Source organism: Falco peregrinus, chromosome 1 (genome assembly GCF_023634155.1).
Source record: "Falco peregrinus isolate bFalPer1 chromosome 1, bFalPer1.pri, whole genome shotgun sequence".
NCBI classification, from domain to species: Eukaryota; Metazoa; Chordata; class Aves; order Falconiformes; family Falconidae; genus Falco; species Falco peregrinus.
The window spans coordinates 8,623,180-8,636,701 of record NC_073721.1 but is presented as its reverse complement, the minus strand read 5'-3'; the positions used below and the strand labels follow the sequence as shown (position 1 = coordinate 8,636,701).

Here is a 13,522-nt window from a genome sequence, read left to right as displayed (position 1 = left end):
ACCTTTGATTAAAAATGTGCTGCCTGGCATTGTTGCTCTATTGTTCTGTTAGAATTGATTGTCATCAGGGAGATTATTTTATCAAGGTAAATTAATACTAGTTGCAGTTGCCACTGTTCTCAGCTTGTGGTAAGCATTTAACAAATCTAATGCAAAATAAAATCATATACTATTCCTACTTACTTATGTGGTTCTGAGCAAACCTTTTGCAAGAAAGCGCATGCTTTGTCTTCTGTTCACTGCTCAAAAAACTTGGAGAGATTTGACTCTGGGCCATTTACTTATACTTGTTTTAGCACTCGGTTCCTGGTTGTTTAGCTGTTCTGCAGGAATTTTCCTTTAGCTTTTGTTTGTGAAAGTCAGTAATTGGAGAAGACATATGCTGCAGGCAGTAGTGAATGTACATACCCCCTGATGAAATTAAGAAATACTCTGTTTTCACAGTGAGCAATTTTAATGTGCATATTTTATATATATCCCAGCAATTCAAAATAAATCTGTACGTGAAAGTTTCTTATTACTGTACTTGTATACAGTTTTGTGTTTGGGCTGAGGAAGGTAAGAATTTGATTTTGCTTGAGTTCTATGGTGGGTTGGCTTATGGCAGTCTTAGAAGAGGCACGGTGTACTTAAAATGCATGGAAAACTTGAACAAGAAAGATGCAAACTGACAACAGTACTGAACTTTACCAAGTTGTATTAGTTCATTTAGGTAAAATCAGTACTAGCAATGTTACTTGACTCTGTCACTTTGTATGTTGCCAGTAACAAATAGCTCTGTGAAAGTCAGAGTTATGCTAGGCAAAATCTTCTGCATCTGAGAAGGCATCAGGAAAGTATACCTTCTTTTTGCAGTTGTACAAATTTAATTTTGCTCTTAATTTTGTACATGGATATGACAGAAAAGGAAATTAAGAACCTTTCTTTCTTTCCCACTGGAAGGCCTCCTCTGTCTCATTTTCTAAACTGAATTAATTTTGCATTAAAAACTGTCAAGTCACAGGATTTAAATATATCTATAAATCAAGCTAACATTCACAGGAAACACACCCCCCCCCCCCCCAAACCTTTTATGCCTAGATATTTATCACATGATCCACTTAAGTCAGAGAACCATAAGGAAAAATAATATATCTCTGACCCTGATTCTTAGAAAAATCTTTACTAAATGATGCTTTTGTACCAACTTATTACTGATTGATCTGGTTTTGAAACTGCTTATTTCTTCTGACAGTGGATATTTTTGAAGGAGAATGAGGAAACCTGTTAATTTTACCCAAAATGAGTTTAAAAGCTGCTCAGGGTTCCCCAGTGTGCTAGGGAGATAATATAGAAGTACTTAGTTGTCGAAAGCATCTACAGAACAGATGAGTCATGATGCATTTTTTAATTAGGTTAGAAATAGAAGGGTAATGCTCTAATGCCAGCTTGTGATCCATCAGACTTTAAAGAATAACAGAAGGTGTTGTGATAGAAATTAGGAAAGGGAAATAAGGACAAGCAACTTGGATTGTTCCTGTGCTTTTTTCTGAAAAGCAGCTCCCTTGAGGTGCTAGCAATTTATTAGGGGTAGATTAAATAATAGCCTAATAAATCTTGGAAGATAGCTATATTTCACATTGTTCGGCAGGTCATCTTTTTTCTTTTTTTTTTGATCAGATTTATATTTTGCTTATTTGCCTTAAAATTGAAGAAAGAGGATACTATTTGTTGATGTAAATGAAAGATAGCTTAGTGGGTGTGGGCCTAAGGTCAGCAATACATTTTCAAAAGGAATGTCAAAGAGAAAGATGTATATCCGAGTGAAGAAGGGAGGCCGCTTGACATGTGGCCAAAGCAGGAATGGAGATGGAAACAGACAGTAAGATAGAATAATCAAAAATAAATTCATCGCATGCTAAAGTTGAGTTTTTGTGACTGGAAAGAAAAATACAGTTTAATTCATTAAGAAAAGGAGAGTCAGAACAGAGAATTAAAAAAGTACTTGGCGAAGTCCCAGGAAGTTATGCGGGAATACTTATCTGAAGCTTTCTGAAGGAAGAGGAAGATAAAGGTACTATACAAAAAGGTGAGAGAAAGACAACTAAGCATGGTCAGCATCTTGGCTAGAGTACAAAAAAGAAGCTCCAGGATTTGACACTGAAACACGTTGGGAGCAGAAAGTTATCCAGGTCTGTGTGTGTGTGCACAGGAGAAACAGTAGCTAAGGATTTAGACGTAGGTTGTTGAATGGTCAAAACGAATTCAAATGTATCTTTATCAATGTGAAGATAAGAAGAGAGAGGAAATGGTCAGAGTATCATCCTTGGCCATTGGGTCATAACTGTCTGCAAAATTCATCGACAAAGGGATTGTTCCTCCTTCACTCACTAGCTTCAGGTACACAAAACCTCTTAGAACATATCTATAACTAGGGATGATGCCATGGAGTTTTATGGATCCCACAATTTAGGGCTGTAAGGGCAGATTACACTGCAGTTCTGCTGTGGGTAAGGTGGGTTTTCCCCCTGCCTTGACTGAAGGTGGTGCTGATCCAGCTGGCTGCTCCGCCTGTTGGGGACAGAAACCAGCTTAACTCTTCCTGCACGTCCTGCAGTGCTGACTGAAAACGCTAAGGCAACACTTCCCCAGTGGCAGACACCACCATGTCAAAGGAGGGTGAAGTAATTTAGAAGATATTTGCCATTAAAAAATGAATGAGTTTAATGATGTTATGACTCAAAGAAAGGCTTTCTAAACTGAGTCATTTACCAAGGCATCTTGCATTTAGATCACTACACACCTGCAAGAAGATACTTTTTGTTTAGCTGCTATGGGACTAACTTGGTTAATAAATGAAAGCCATTTGAAGTATGAAAAAAAAGGTTACACTTTCTTATCAATCTGTGAGATGTTTGATAACTTTCATTATATTTAGACTTGCTGATGGATTTTAATTGTGGCATTTGTTTCACTACGTTGACACTTGATAGGCATCCTTGTTTATAATTTTGCTCTATGTCCATGCCTGTTTCAGTAAAGATGATTTTTAACTGCTGATTCCCTTCTGAGCTGTGCAACTAAACCACAGTTAAAGGAAGCAAAAGTATCCTGCATTTGAATGAAAATTGTTTTTCCTAAATGAAACATATGGCAATGAAACATATGGCTTTCCCCTTAGTTTTACTTTAATACTACATCACTGAAACACAGTTAAAAGCCTAAATATAACCCCCCTTTTTTTTCCTGCACTGTTAGAAGTATGTATTAAGAGTATAAATGGACACTGTCTTACCAGATTTGTGGCAAACATTTTTTACTTCAAAATTTGTAACTTTTTTTTTTTTTCAAATAAATTTGAGGGAATTCAGTACTACAGAGGTGCTTCCAGTAAAACAGAATAGTTTGGAATAAAAAATCACTATAGACAGTTTTATGAACAAAGAACATTTACACACCCAAAGTAATACACATAAGTTGCATTCAAATATCATTTGAAAGTGGGAAGGGAATGGAATGTCTTCAAATTATTGGATACTAAAAAGCTTCTAAATATTGAGTGGTTTCTTTCAATTATTTATTCGTTTGTGTTGATTATATTGTAGCAGCCTCTACTTGCGTACAGAATTATTGTTTGATTTTAAAATTCACCCTCATCAATGGACATTCCTTCTAGAATAGAAATGGCACACTACTCTTTTATCATATAACGTACTATTGTGCAATCTAAAAACTGTCATGAGCAATGGAAATAAAAAAAACTTCCTAATTTTTCGTAGTACCAGGTTATTGCATTTCTTTCTCGGGCATGTTAAGTTTTTAACAATTTTTTTTTTTTTTAGTTCATATTTTTCAATTTTACATTTTATTTAATTAGTATTAAGACTTAAAATATATTTTATCTAATTTCAATAATGGATGTAGCTTTTTCTCCACCATTTAGAAGACAACTTTACTTTTTTCCAAAAATTATTATTTTTTTTAATTTAGGCAAAATTTCTAAATTTAGGCAATTCTTTGAATTGCTGAAAGTTTCAATAGCTTCTAAAATTTCCAGAGATGTGGTACAACATTAACATTGGTACTTTCCTGAAGATACAGTAGAAATAATTTTATTTTGTTATGGTTGATGAATGTTTTGCGTATAACTTCTGGTCCTCAAGAAATGTGGCAAACCATAACTAGATTTATATGTCTTTAAATTAATCTTTTGCATTTTGGTATGTAATTACACGCAGATAAAAATTGGCATCCATCATAGTCTTTGCAGGCCTTGTTATTAAGAAGAAAAAAAAAAAAAAAAGGGTGCAGAAAACCATTAAGAGCAGACTGACATGACGTGTGCCAAAAATACAAGAGTCCACTTCCTTAAAGAATAGGGAACTGAAATTTGCATATTGGATAGTAATTTCAAGTACCGATTGGGTGTGCACAACCTTTCCCATTATTGTGGGGAATGTTTTATGTAAGATCAGCCAGACAGAAGTTACTATGATTGTGAAGCTGGGCTAAATTCTGACTATAGAATTTCTTCCCCTTACTTCTGTGGGAGCATAATGGCAGCAATTCTCCCAGCTGCTTATAGACTATGTTGTCTGTCTCTTCATCCTGCTTGGGTGGTCTGTAGGACTCCCACTATGATATCTATCTTGTTGGCCTTCCCCCTGAGTCTTACCCATAAACACTCAACCCTATCGTCACCATCATTAAGGTCTAGACAATCAAAACACTCCCTAACAAACAGGCCTACCCCACCACCTCTCCTCCCTTGCCTGTCCCTTCTAAAGAGTTCATAGCCAACCCTTGCAGCACTCGGGAATTCCAGTCATCCAGGAATGCAAGGCATCCCTCTGTGTTTCCATGACAGCAACTATGTCTTCATTTTCCTGCTGCCCAGTGGTTTCCAGCTCCTCCTGTTGTCCATGCTGTGTGCGTTGGTATACATGCGCTTTGGTTGGACTGTAGATCCTTCCACCTCTTGAGGGAAGCCCATGCATTTAGTTACATCATTACTGTAATTTTTATTTAGTTATGTTAAATCTTTCCTGTCGTTGTTAGTATAGTGGTATTCCATTAACCTTAGTGTAGTTTATCCTTGTTTTTAGCAGTATAAATGCACGAACTTACAATGAAACACACTTCCATGGAAGAGTAATAAAAATATTTCTAAACATCTGTTACCTCCTTCAAAGGTGAAACCTTTGGTAATCTAAAGGGGTGAAATCTCACAGGACAAGCCATCTGATATTAGTTTGAAATTGGGAATATAATATTAGTCCTGGAGCACACTACTGTCTGGAACTCAAAGAGCTAGAGTGCTTCTGTTTGGGGGAAATTTGATGTAAAGAGGGGTTTCAAATTGGCTTCCTTTCTGCAGCAGACTGAATAGCACAATGAGAAACGTTAGTGGCCATGTTTTTCTGTCAGCTCAGATTTGAGCTACTGATGAAAACAAAAAATCTAAACTGTAGAATGTCGCCATTTAATTTGGAAAATTTAAAATCTGGTGTAATCAATCCTGTGTGTAAAAATGATCATTTGTTTAGCGTTAGTGACATACCTTTCTGACAAAATCATAATTTAAAATAAAAAGGCACCAACATAGTCTTTGAAACGGGTAACTTAGAAATTGAGAGAGAGAGGATCTCTGAAATGAAGGATGCTTTAGGGATATGACTAGCAGAAGTATTAGTTCTGGTATTAGGTAAACCAAAGTCCTAAATCAGGATTGTGGTCCACTGGGCGAAGTGTTTTGTATACAAAATGAAGGTGTATTATGCATTGGCTAATTTGTCAGATCTTGTAGGTTTTTGTAAAGGACAATGGTACAAAAGTATGGCTGTTAGGTACAACCTGAGCTGACCTTATCTCACAAACATGACAAGTACCAAATAACTGTGGGAAGGAAGATGAGACCTCGACCCTAGTTATAAATCTGTGCCGTTCCATTTGCTTCAGTGAATTTCTGCAGCTTTTACAGGAACCTAACCTGGAATTAAGAGTCCAAGCCTCTGTGATTGTGCAGGGTTGTTCGTTCTGCTTCCACTGCACTTTACTGTGATTTCTGTTGGTGGGGTACATGGTGACTCGGTGTGTAGCCTACCTTATTTTGGCAGAATCCATTGCTCTCAATAATGCCATCGGGAAATGATCCTGTTGGGTTTTCAGATTACATCCGCTGGTTTTGTAGCTAAAGATGTATTTGTAAAGTACGAGGTGCTGTCCTCCGTCCTATATGTTAACATTTGGCTTCTTTTCCCTTCTGCCTGCTTTTGTAAATCAATTTTATTCGAATTATCACAGAAATGTTTCGTAACTTCAATGTTTTTGCAAACAGCTTTTGAAAAACAATTTTGATAGAATTTCCTGTAGTACTGAAACTTCTTAAAATATAAAGCTATTGTACATCAAGGAGAATTTTGCTGTATACATTCATGCATCTAAAGGCAGGAGAGGGCATGCTTTACTTAACCTGTTTGATCTGTAATGTATACAAGGAATGGAAAATTTGGCTGCATGTGTAATGACCTGGTAGCCCAGGTAATTTCCTTTTATGCCTTTAAATTAGGTAACTGACATTCATAATGCATAGAATTTTGCTTGTTGAGCGGTCTAGCATTGTATTTGCTGAGCTACCACTATACTAACTGGTATTATGTTCACTTGCAGTGATTTATTTGACCTGGGAAGCCAAAGAATTTCTTCTTTCCTAAAAGGGTGTTTTCTAGGGCTCCAAATGATCAAATGACCTATGTTCTAGTTTTCCACTTTGTTACAGTTGTGATGAATACAGTTGTGATGATCATTTGCAATATATGTGTGTATATACATGTATATATGGTGGGATGTTATGTATATATAGCATATACATCAGCATATATTGGGACGTGACTTTCACTTTGGTCTGTGACTTCAACGTTGTTCTGTGGCTTCACCAACCTATTTTAGAAACCTCACAAATAAATCACTAGTTATACTCGTGGAAGTTACCTCCTTCCTTACACAAAAGTGTATCTATAAAGTACCAGTTTGTATAGAGTATGCTTTTGACCTGTCCCACTGTTAAATAAAGCACAATATATTAAGCTAGAATTTGCAATGGCTGCCTGACACACACAAAGGTATTTTAATTAACCTGCATGCAGAAATTAACCCTTAGAGTACTGCTTCAAACTCCTCAATTTATTTCGTTATTTAATTTTACCAGTGGGCTATGCTGCTTTTCTACTCAGTTCATAGTACTGTACATAAAGTACGTTAAATAGCCATACACAAAAAAAAAAAGTGAGAAAAAGTATAAAAAATCCAACCAAAACCAACTTCTTAAAAACAAGGGATTCTGCAAGACTAAGTACCCCAGGTTGCTAATGGGTAATGTATTCCTAAGCAACTTCTTTTTTGTCTAAGGTTTTATGTTATGATATGAATTAAAAACATGTAATGTTTCACTGTGGCTGTGTGCTTGTTAGGTGTTTTCCTAAAGTATTATAGGTATGTCTCCTATAGAAAGAAGTCAGTTCTTTAAGGGTTAATGTGGGGTTAAGGAATCCTGAGGTATTCTCCTGCTTGTCCTTTCTTAAAGGTATCTGCATGTTAATTCTCAGATATTACCTGAACAGGTGAATATAAAGACTGTATGAATGGCTAACTGAATGAATAAAATAATTCATTTGAAATGCTTGCTTGTATCTTGCAAACGACTGGAAAACAGAAATGTGATTTCTGAATCAAGGTCCTAAATGAAATGCATAAAAATCTCACCAGAGTAGATACTCATTTACTGACGTTTTGCTCCAATTTCTTTTTCTTTCAAATAGCCCAATAGAATCCTGCCAGAATTTCTACAAAGATTTCACATTACAGATCGACATGGCTTTCAATGTGTTCTTCCTACTCTACTTTGGCTTGCGTGTAAGTAGTGTTTCTTTGTTAGCACGGGTCAGGGGGGAATATAGCTTTTCAATAGGGAGTGTCTTTCAGTACAACCTGACCTGACAGTGGCTGGACCAAACGAAGCTAATTTCTGAAACGCACGACCCAAATATTTGATTAAGAACATTCAGGTAATGATAATAAGTGTCTAAGATCAGTAAGGAGACCAATAGTTTATAAGCTAAGCCATCTGTTCCGTACTTTTCTTGTGTGGTAGAAAGTGAAAACTCTTATGGTTCAGTGCTGGTCAATGACGTCAGATCTAGTTTCAGCAGCAGGGCAGTGATAACTACCTCGGCAAGGCTGGGGAACGCTTGGTCTGTTCCTCTGCTGCTAGCGATGTCTTTGGCAGTCAAAGACAAAGATGACAGCTGGTGGAGCTGCTGTATTCAGGTTTATGCACATCCACTTTCCCAGACTGCTAATGAATGCTTTGCAGAAGCTGTAAATACTAGTCAACATGCTGAAATATATGTCCTTAGAATATACTTACCACTTTCTGAAAATCCAATAATGCTGTTGCAGTATCTAAAAGTTAGGGCAGGCAGGCACTTTTAAAAATGTGGGCCAGTAAGGCTTGCAGTTCAAGCTGTTGGGGTTTTTTGTTTGTCTGATGTTTGGGTTTTATTTTTAAATACTCTCCGAAAATTAGCTTTGCTTGTTGTTAATCGGAAAATCAGGGGGGAAAGGCCTCAAGCATAACAGAACTACAAAGAAAAGTTCATGCCAGCAGAAAGCCTGCCACATTGGTCTTTACATTTTGTTACAAGTATTGCCTCGTAGTCTTCCTTTTTCCATTTTGCTCCTGAATCACAGGAGCTCCTATGTCTCAGTGACAGTTGAGTTTCTCAGATTTCACTTCTTACCAACTTGACCAACCTTTTCTGGTGGTCCAGTAAGGAATTTGGTTGCAGATCTAGGTCATTTCATTGCCTAGTCTAGGTGCAGTGTCTATCCTTTAACTAAATAGAGAAATTCCTTCAGTATTTACAGTACTGGGTGTGCATTCTAAGCTGCATCATAAAAGCATATAGTGTATTAACCCCTAATTCTTAAGTATTTGGTGAGCTTTCATAGATCTCCACCAGGCCTGCAATGTGGGTTAACTTTTTGACGCAACAGATTCAATACATTGTAGTTTTGAACTTCCAAGAACTGTTTTTTCAGACGTATCCGAATGCTTTATAAATTTTGTGCTAGTGGTAAAGGTTATATGCTCTTACCAAGAAAATTAGAATTATGTATTGGCCACTCATACTTCCTCAAAGCAGTCACTTAGGCTACATTAGCAAGAAGCAGAGCACAGTAGGGGAGAACATACCGAGTGTTGATGTGTAAACTTTCATATCCACACTGTGTGTTTTTTGGAAGGGTAAGAGAGAGTAGTGTAGAGGCTGCTCTTGTCCTGTGGGCTGAACACACTTTAGCAGTAACAATGTGAGATGTGCTGCTAGAACACCGTTTTCAGTTTCAGTTTCAACCAAAACAAATCTTTGTGTTATGCAAAACAGCTTTGTGATGTTAACTTAAATATGGTAAGTGGGGATGGTAAGGATTCACTTCAGATTAGTACTCCTTATCTAAGTTAAAATGCTATGATGGGTGTAACTTCAGTTCTAACTGGAGAGGAGAGTTCTTGAGGAAAAGCTGATACTTTGGATGCAAGAATTTAGATCAATAATGAATTGGCTAGTTATATAATAAGCATCTCATACCTTTAGCTATTTTAGTTTGTCTTGGGTTTGGGTTTTTTTGTTGTTTGTTTTGGGGTTTTTGTTTGTTTGGGGTTTTTTTGTTGTTGTTGTTGTTGTTTTTTTTCCCCTCATACATATCTCCTATGAGGGCTCATTGGCAAATTAGAATTTTTTAAGAAATATTTGAAAATCTCATCCTTCTCCATCTGTTCGCCCCAAAATGATGTTGCAACTCAAAATCATATAAATATTACCATATCGCCAGTCCTAGAAGATATTTGTGTTCAAACACATATAGCTGTTTTAAAATTTTTGTTGGCTAGTACCCAACTATGTGAGAAGTCAGAAGTGAACTCTGCAAACTGCTGATGAAGACTAAGTCCAAATAGCACAAGTTTAGTGCATAGCCGAGCAATAGGATCCAGCAGAGCTATGGCAAGTATGGAAGTAATCCTGCTTTGGAAGTGACAGAATTATGTTAGTGCGTCTGGAAGAACATATCTCTTCAAGCATGGTAGGATTGCTTCTGTACGGAATGGGCTTTTATTAGTCACTAATTACCTAAATCAGGGGTCCTCAAACTACGGCCCGTGGGCAGGATACGGCCCCCCAGGGTCCTCAATCCGGCCCCCGGTATTTACAGACACCCCTGCACCCCCACCCCCCTGCCCCCCCGCCGGGGGTTGGGGGGGGGAAACCAAGCAGCCGCAGACGGCTGCCTGCCACTTCATCCACGCGCCGGCCCCCTGGTTAAAAATTTTGGGGACCCCTGACCTAAATGAATAATTATTCAAATACTTCCATAGGAAAGTATGAGTGGCCTTTACAGTGAACAGTTTATTTTTTTTTTTTTCTTTGTTGAATAACAACACATTTTAACCTTTTTGAAGGCCTAAATGTTGTTCCCTCTGGAAAGGTAAAATGCTGATCAGAACTTCTGTTGCAGGTTATGAAAATATTGGTCTGCCATCTCAACAAGCTTTTAGTTCCAAATATTCTGACTACTAAATTCAACAGGAGGGAGTAGAAAGCTTCTGCTGAAACTGGATATTTTAGATCAATTGTCATGCTTGACTATTGAGTAATATAGACTACAAAATGTCGATTTATTTTTGGGTTTCAGTCTTCTCTGAGGCAAATGCTACTCGTGTTGCCTGTCGTCTTTTTAAGTATGATTTCAACGTTCTTGACATCAGTAGAGTCCCTTTCCAATATTCTGTCTGGGATTCCAGCAAAGTTGGTATGCACCGTAAACATTTTCTGTTCAAGTTTTAAAGTAATTCTAAAGCAAGGAGATTAAGTGGGTGAAATAGAGCATGTCAGTGTTTGCTTTGGAAGAAAGACAATGGTTATTGCCTGTAATTCGAAAAATAAAAGCACTGTTTTGAAATGTGTTAGTCCAGGTTTGAAGACTTAAGTGGGTAAAACTGCTATGTTAAATACCTTTGTGATACACTAAATTTTTATATCTAGTTATATATTTATATTTCTTATTTTTATAAAGCATGCATTTTAATTATTACTTGAATATGAAGAATAGTTTGACCTTATATAAGCGCATAGATGAATAGGCAGATTAAAACTATGATGTCCTTGGCATCTAAGTTTGCCAGGTTCCCTGGGCTGGTTTTGTAGTCAGGAGAGGGAAGCGACCTCATCCATGGCACAATTCAAAGGACTCTAGCCCTGCTGCGGTCTAGAATTGTGCCTTGTAGGAGTCATCCTGTTGATTACCTCTGTGTAAGATGATAATGGGACTCTGTAAACTATGATGTATTTAGAAACCTGTGAACAGCAAATACGTGATGAGACTACTGCCAACAAATTTCCTGTGCTATAGCAAAGGTGATTTACTTTGAAATACTATATACTCACCTACGGTTTTCTCTTATTACTGATGAGTTGTTATTAAACATGGAGAAAATGGTTTTTATCATGGATATTGCAACTCATCATATAAATGATCTGCCTCTCTAGTTAGACCTTTCATTTTGACCTCAATGTGGTTATCAAGCAATGCACAATACAGACTTCTTCCCAGTGGGACATGTTGTTTTGTCTGGGCTGACCTAACACATCAATTATTTCTCCAGTAACTTTGTGATTTAATATTTCAGAAGGGAAAATATTGCACATACTTGCAACCACCATAAGCATAATCTAATTCTTTCATCCCTCCCCCCCTCTTTTTTTTTCAGTTCATAGCAGCCAATGACAAGCTATGGTTTTGGCTAGAAGTTAACTCAGTAGTAGATTTCTTCACGGTCCCTCCAGTGTTTGTGTCAGTATATTTAAACAGAAGTTGGCTTGGTAAGTAAAATGCTTTTTTCTTTTAATAGCTGTTACGAAAATACCTTGACTTCGCACATTGTGATGGAGAATTTCTTCATCTTGTGTGATCGCATAAGCAGAAGGTTGTTAACCAAAACTGGTTTTGCAGTGAGTTTGCCATTTCAGCAGACAGGTGGCTTATGTCAGAAAAAGGACTTCCTGAGTTTCTTTTATTCTTGATACATTAATATAATCTCCTACTTTAAGTAGTGGTGAACTGAAGCTTGGAAGTACTGTGTAACATAAGGCCATTTTACGAAGTGCTGAATTTGATGCAGTTGTCTCAGCTTACAGCCTGAACAGGTGATCCATTTGTTCACTGAACTGAATGGCCATGAATCATTGTCAGCAATGAAATCAACAATTTTTTTCACATTTTGAGCCAATATAGCTAAATTGTAAATCCACGGAAACAACAGGTTTTGAAGATTTGTTTAGACACTTATTGGGCTTAACGTTTGTGTAGGTGGGACTTCTTGGAATGCATGGAATGCATTAGAAAAGAATATGCCACATGTAAAATGGAAGACAAAATGAAGCAGAGCAGACAAATCAATTAAAGAACACCCTTAATATGGCATAGGAAATTTTTTGTACAAATTGCATGTTCTCTCTAGTTAAGTAAAAGGAAGGTAACAATTTGGGATTTCTTTTTGTTCAGGGAAAACTTTCTAAGAATGGCATACTTTGTGAATGCCGTGTCTTTAGATAATGTGTGAAAACTCATGATCTGACAATCCATTTCTCCAGAAATATAGACAGTCATGTATTGTCCATGAAAACTGAACAGGGTGCTTATCCTAAATATTTCACATGGAAAGGAAATTAAACCAGAGGATCTTTTATAGTATTATAATATTTTAAACTTGATACAGAATTACCAATATGCAAAAAATATTCATTAATTACTGTGGTATGAAGAGAGATTAATAAATGTTTAACCACGTTAGGGTTCATGCTGTATACATCAGTGGTTATTAGTATGTAGTGTGCCCAAGAAGAAAGCAGTAAAAGAGCCAGAGGAGATCGCTACAGATCCTCATGTGATTACTGTCTTTATCACATGCTTCTGGCATGCATGTAAAACCAAGCGATGCTTTTTGAATGAAAAAATGTCATGCAGTTCCATATTATGATGGAGGGGGAAAGGTATGTAAATAAACCCCAAACTTTTGCTTAAAAGAATTTGCTGATTTCACTAGCTATACCTCAATCCAGGCTCTTTGCAATATGTGAATTAAAGGGATGTGTTTTCACACTCGAATGTGGCGTCAGCTTCCCAGAACTTTGAGGCTGACATAATTGGAGATGAAGGATAAGAGCAAAAACTAGAATCATGGAATCCATAGAAAAGGAATGTGAGATGAGAAAAGAGCAAACCCTCAAAATCTGGGAAATGGGGCAGAGATAATTATTTGAGATTAAATAAATTTGAGATTAAATAAATAAAGTCACTTTGTAAAAGTGACTGCGTAACTGACTGACTCATGGTGACACAGCAATCTAACTGACAGTAGCAACAGGAATAATGAGAGAGTTTGCACATTTAGCAGTTTCTGCTGGATAGTTTTTACAAGATTTATGTC

The 13,522-nt window shown here is 36.9% G+C and overlaps 1 protein-coding gene across 25 annotated transcripts in view; it reads left to right on the top strand.

The window, feature by feature from the left end:
* KCNMA1 (potassium calcium-activated channel subfamily M alpha 1) overlaps positions 1-13,522 on the top strand; it is a 505,717-nt gene that overhangs the window by 290,727 nt on the left and 201,468 nt on the right. For all 25 annotated transcript variants that reach the window (XM_055802251.1, XM_055802256.1, XM_055802243.1 and 22 more), the window contains 2 exons: positions 7,797-7,890; positions 11,804-11,915. In XM_055802251.1, the coding sequence (XP_055658226.1) occupies positions 7,797-7,890; positions 11,804-11,915 (206 nt within the window). The remainder of the gene's footprint in view (positions 1-7,796; positions 7,891-11,803; positions 11,916-13,522) is intronic.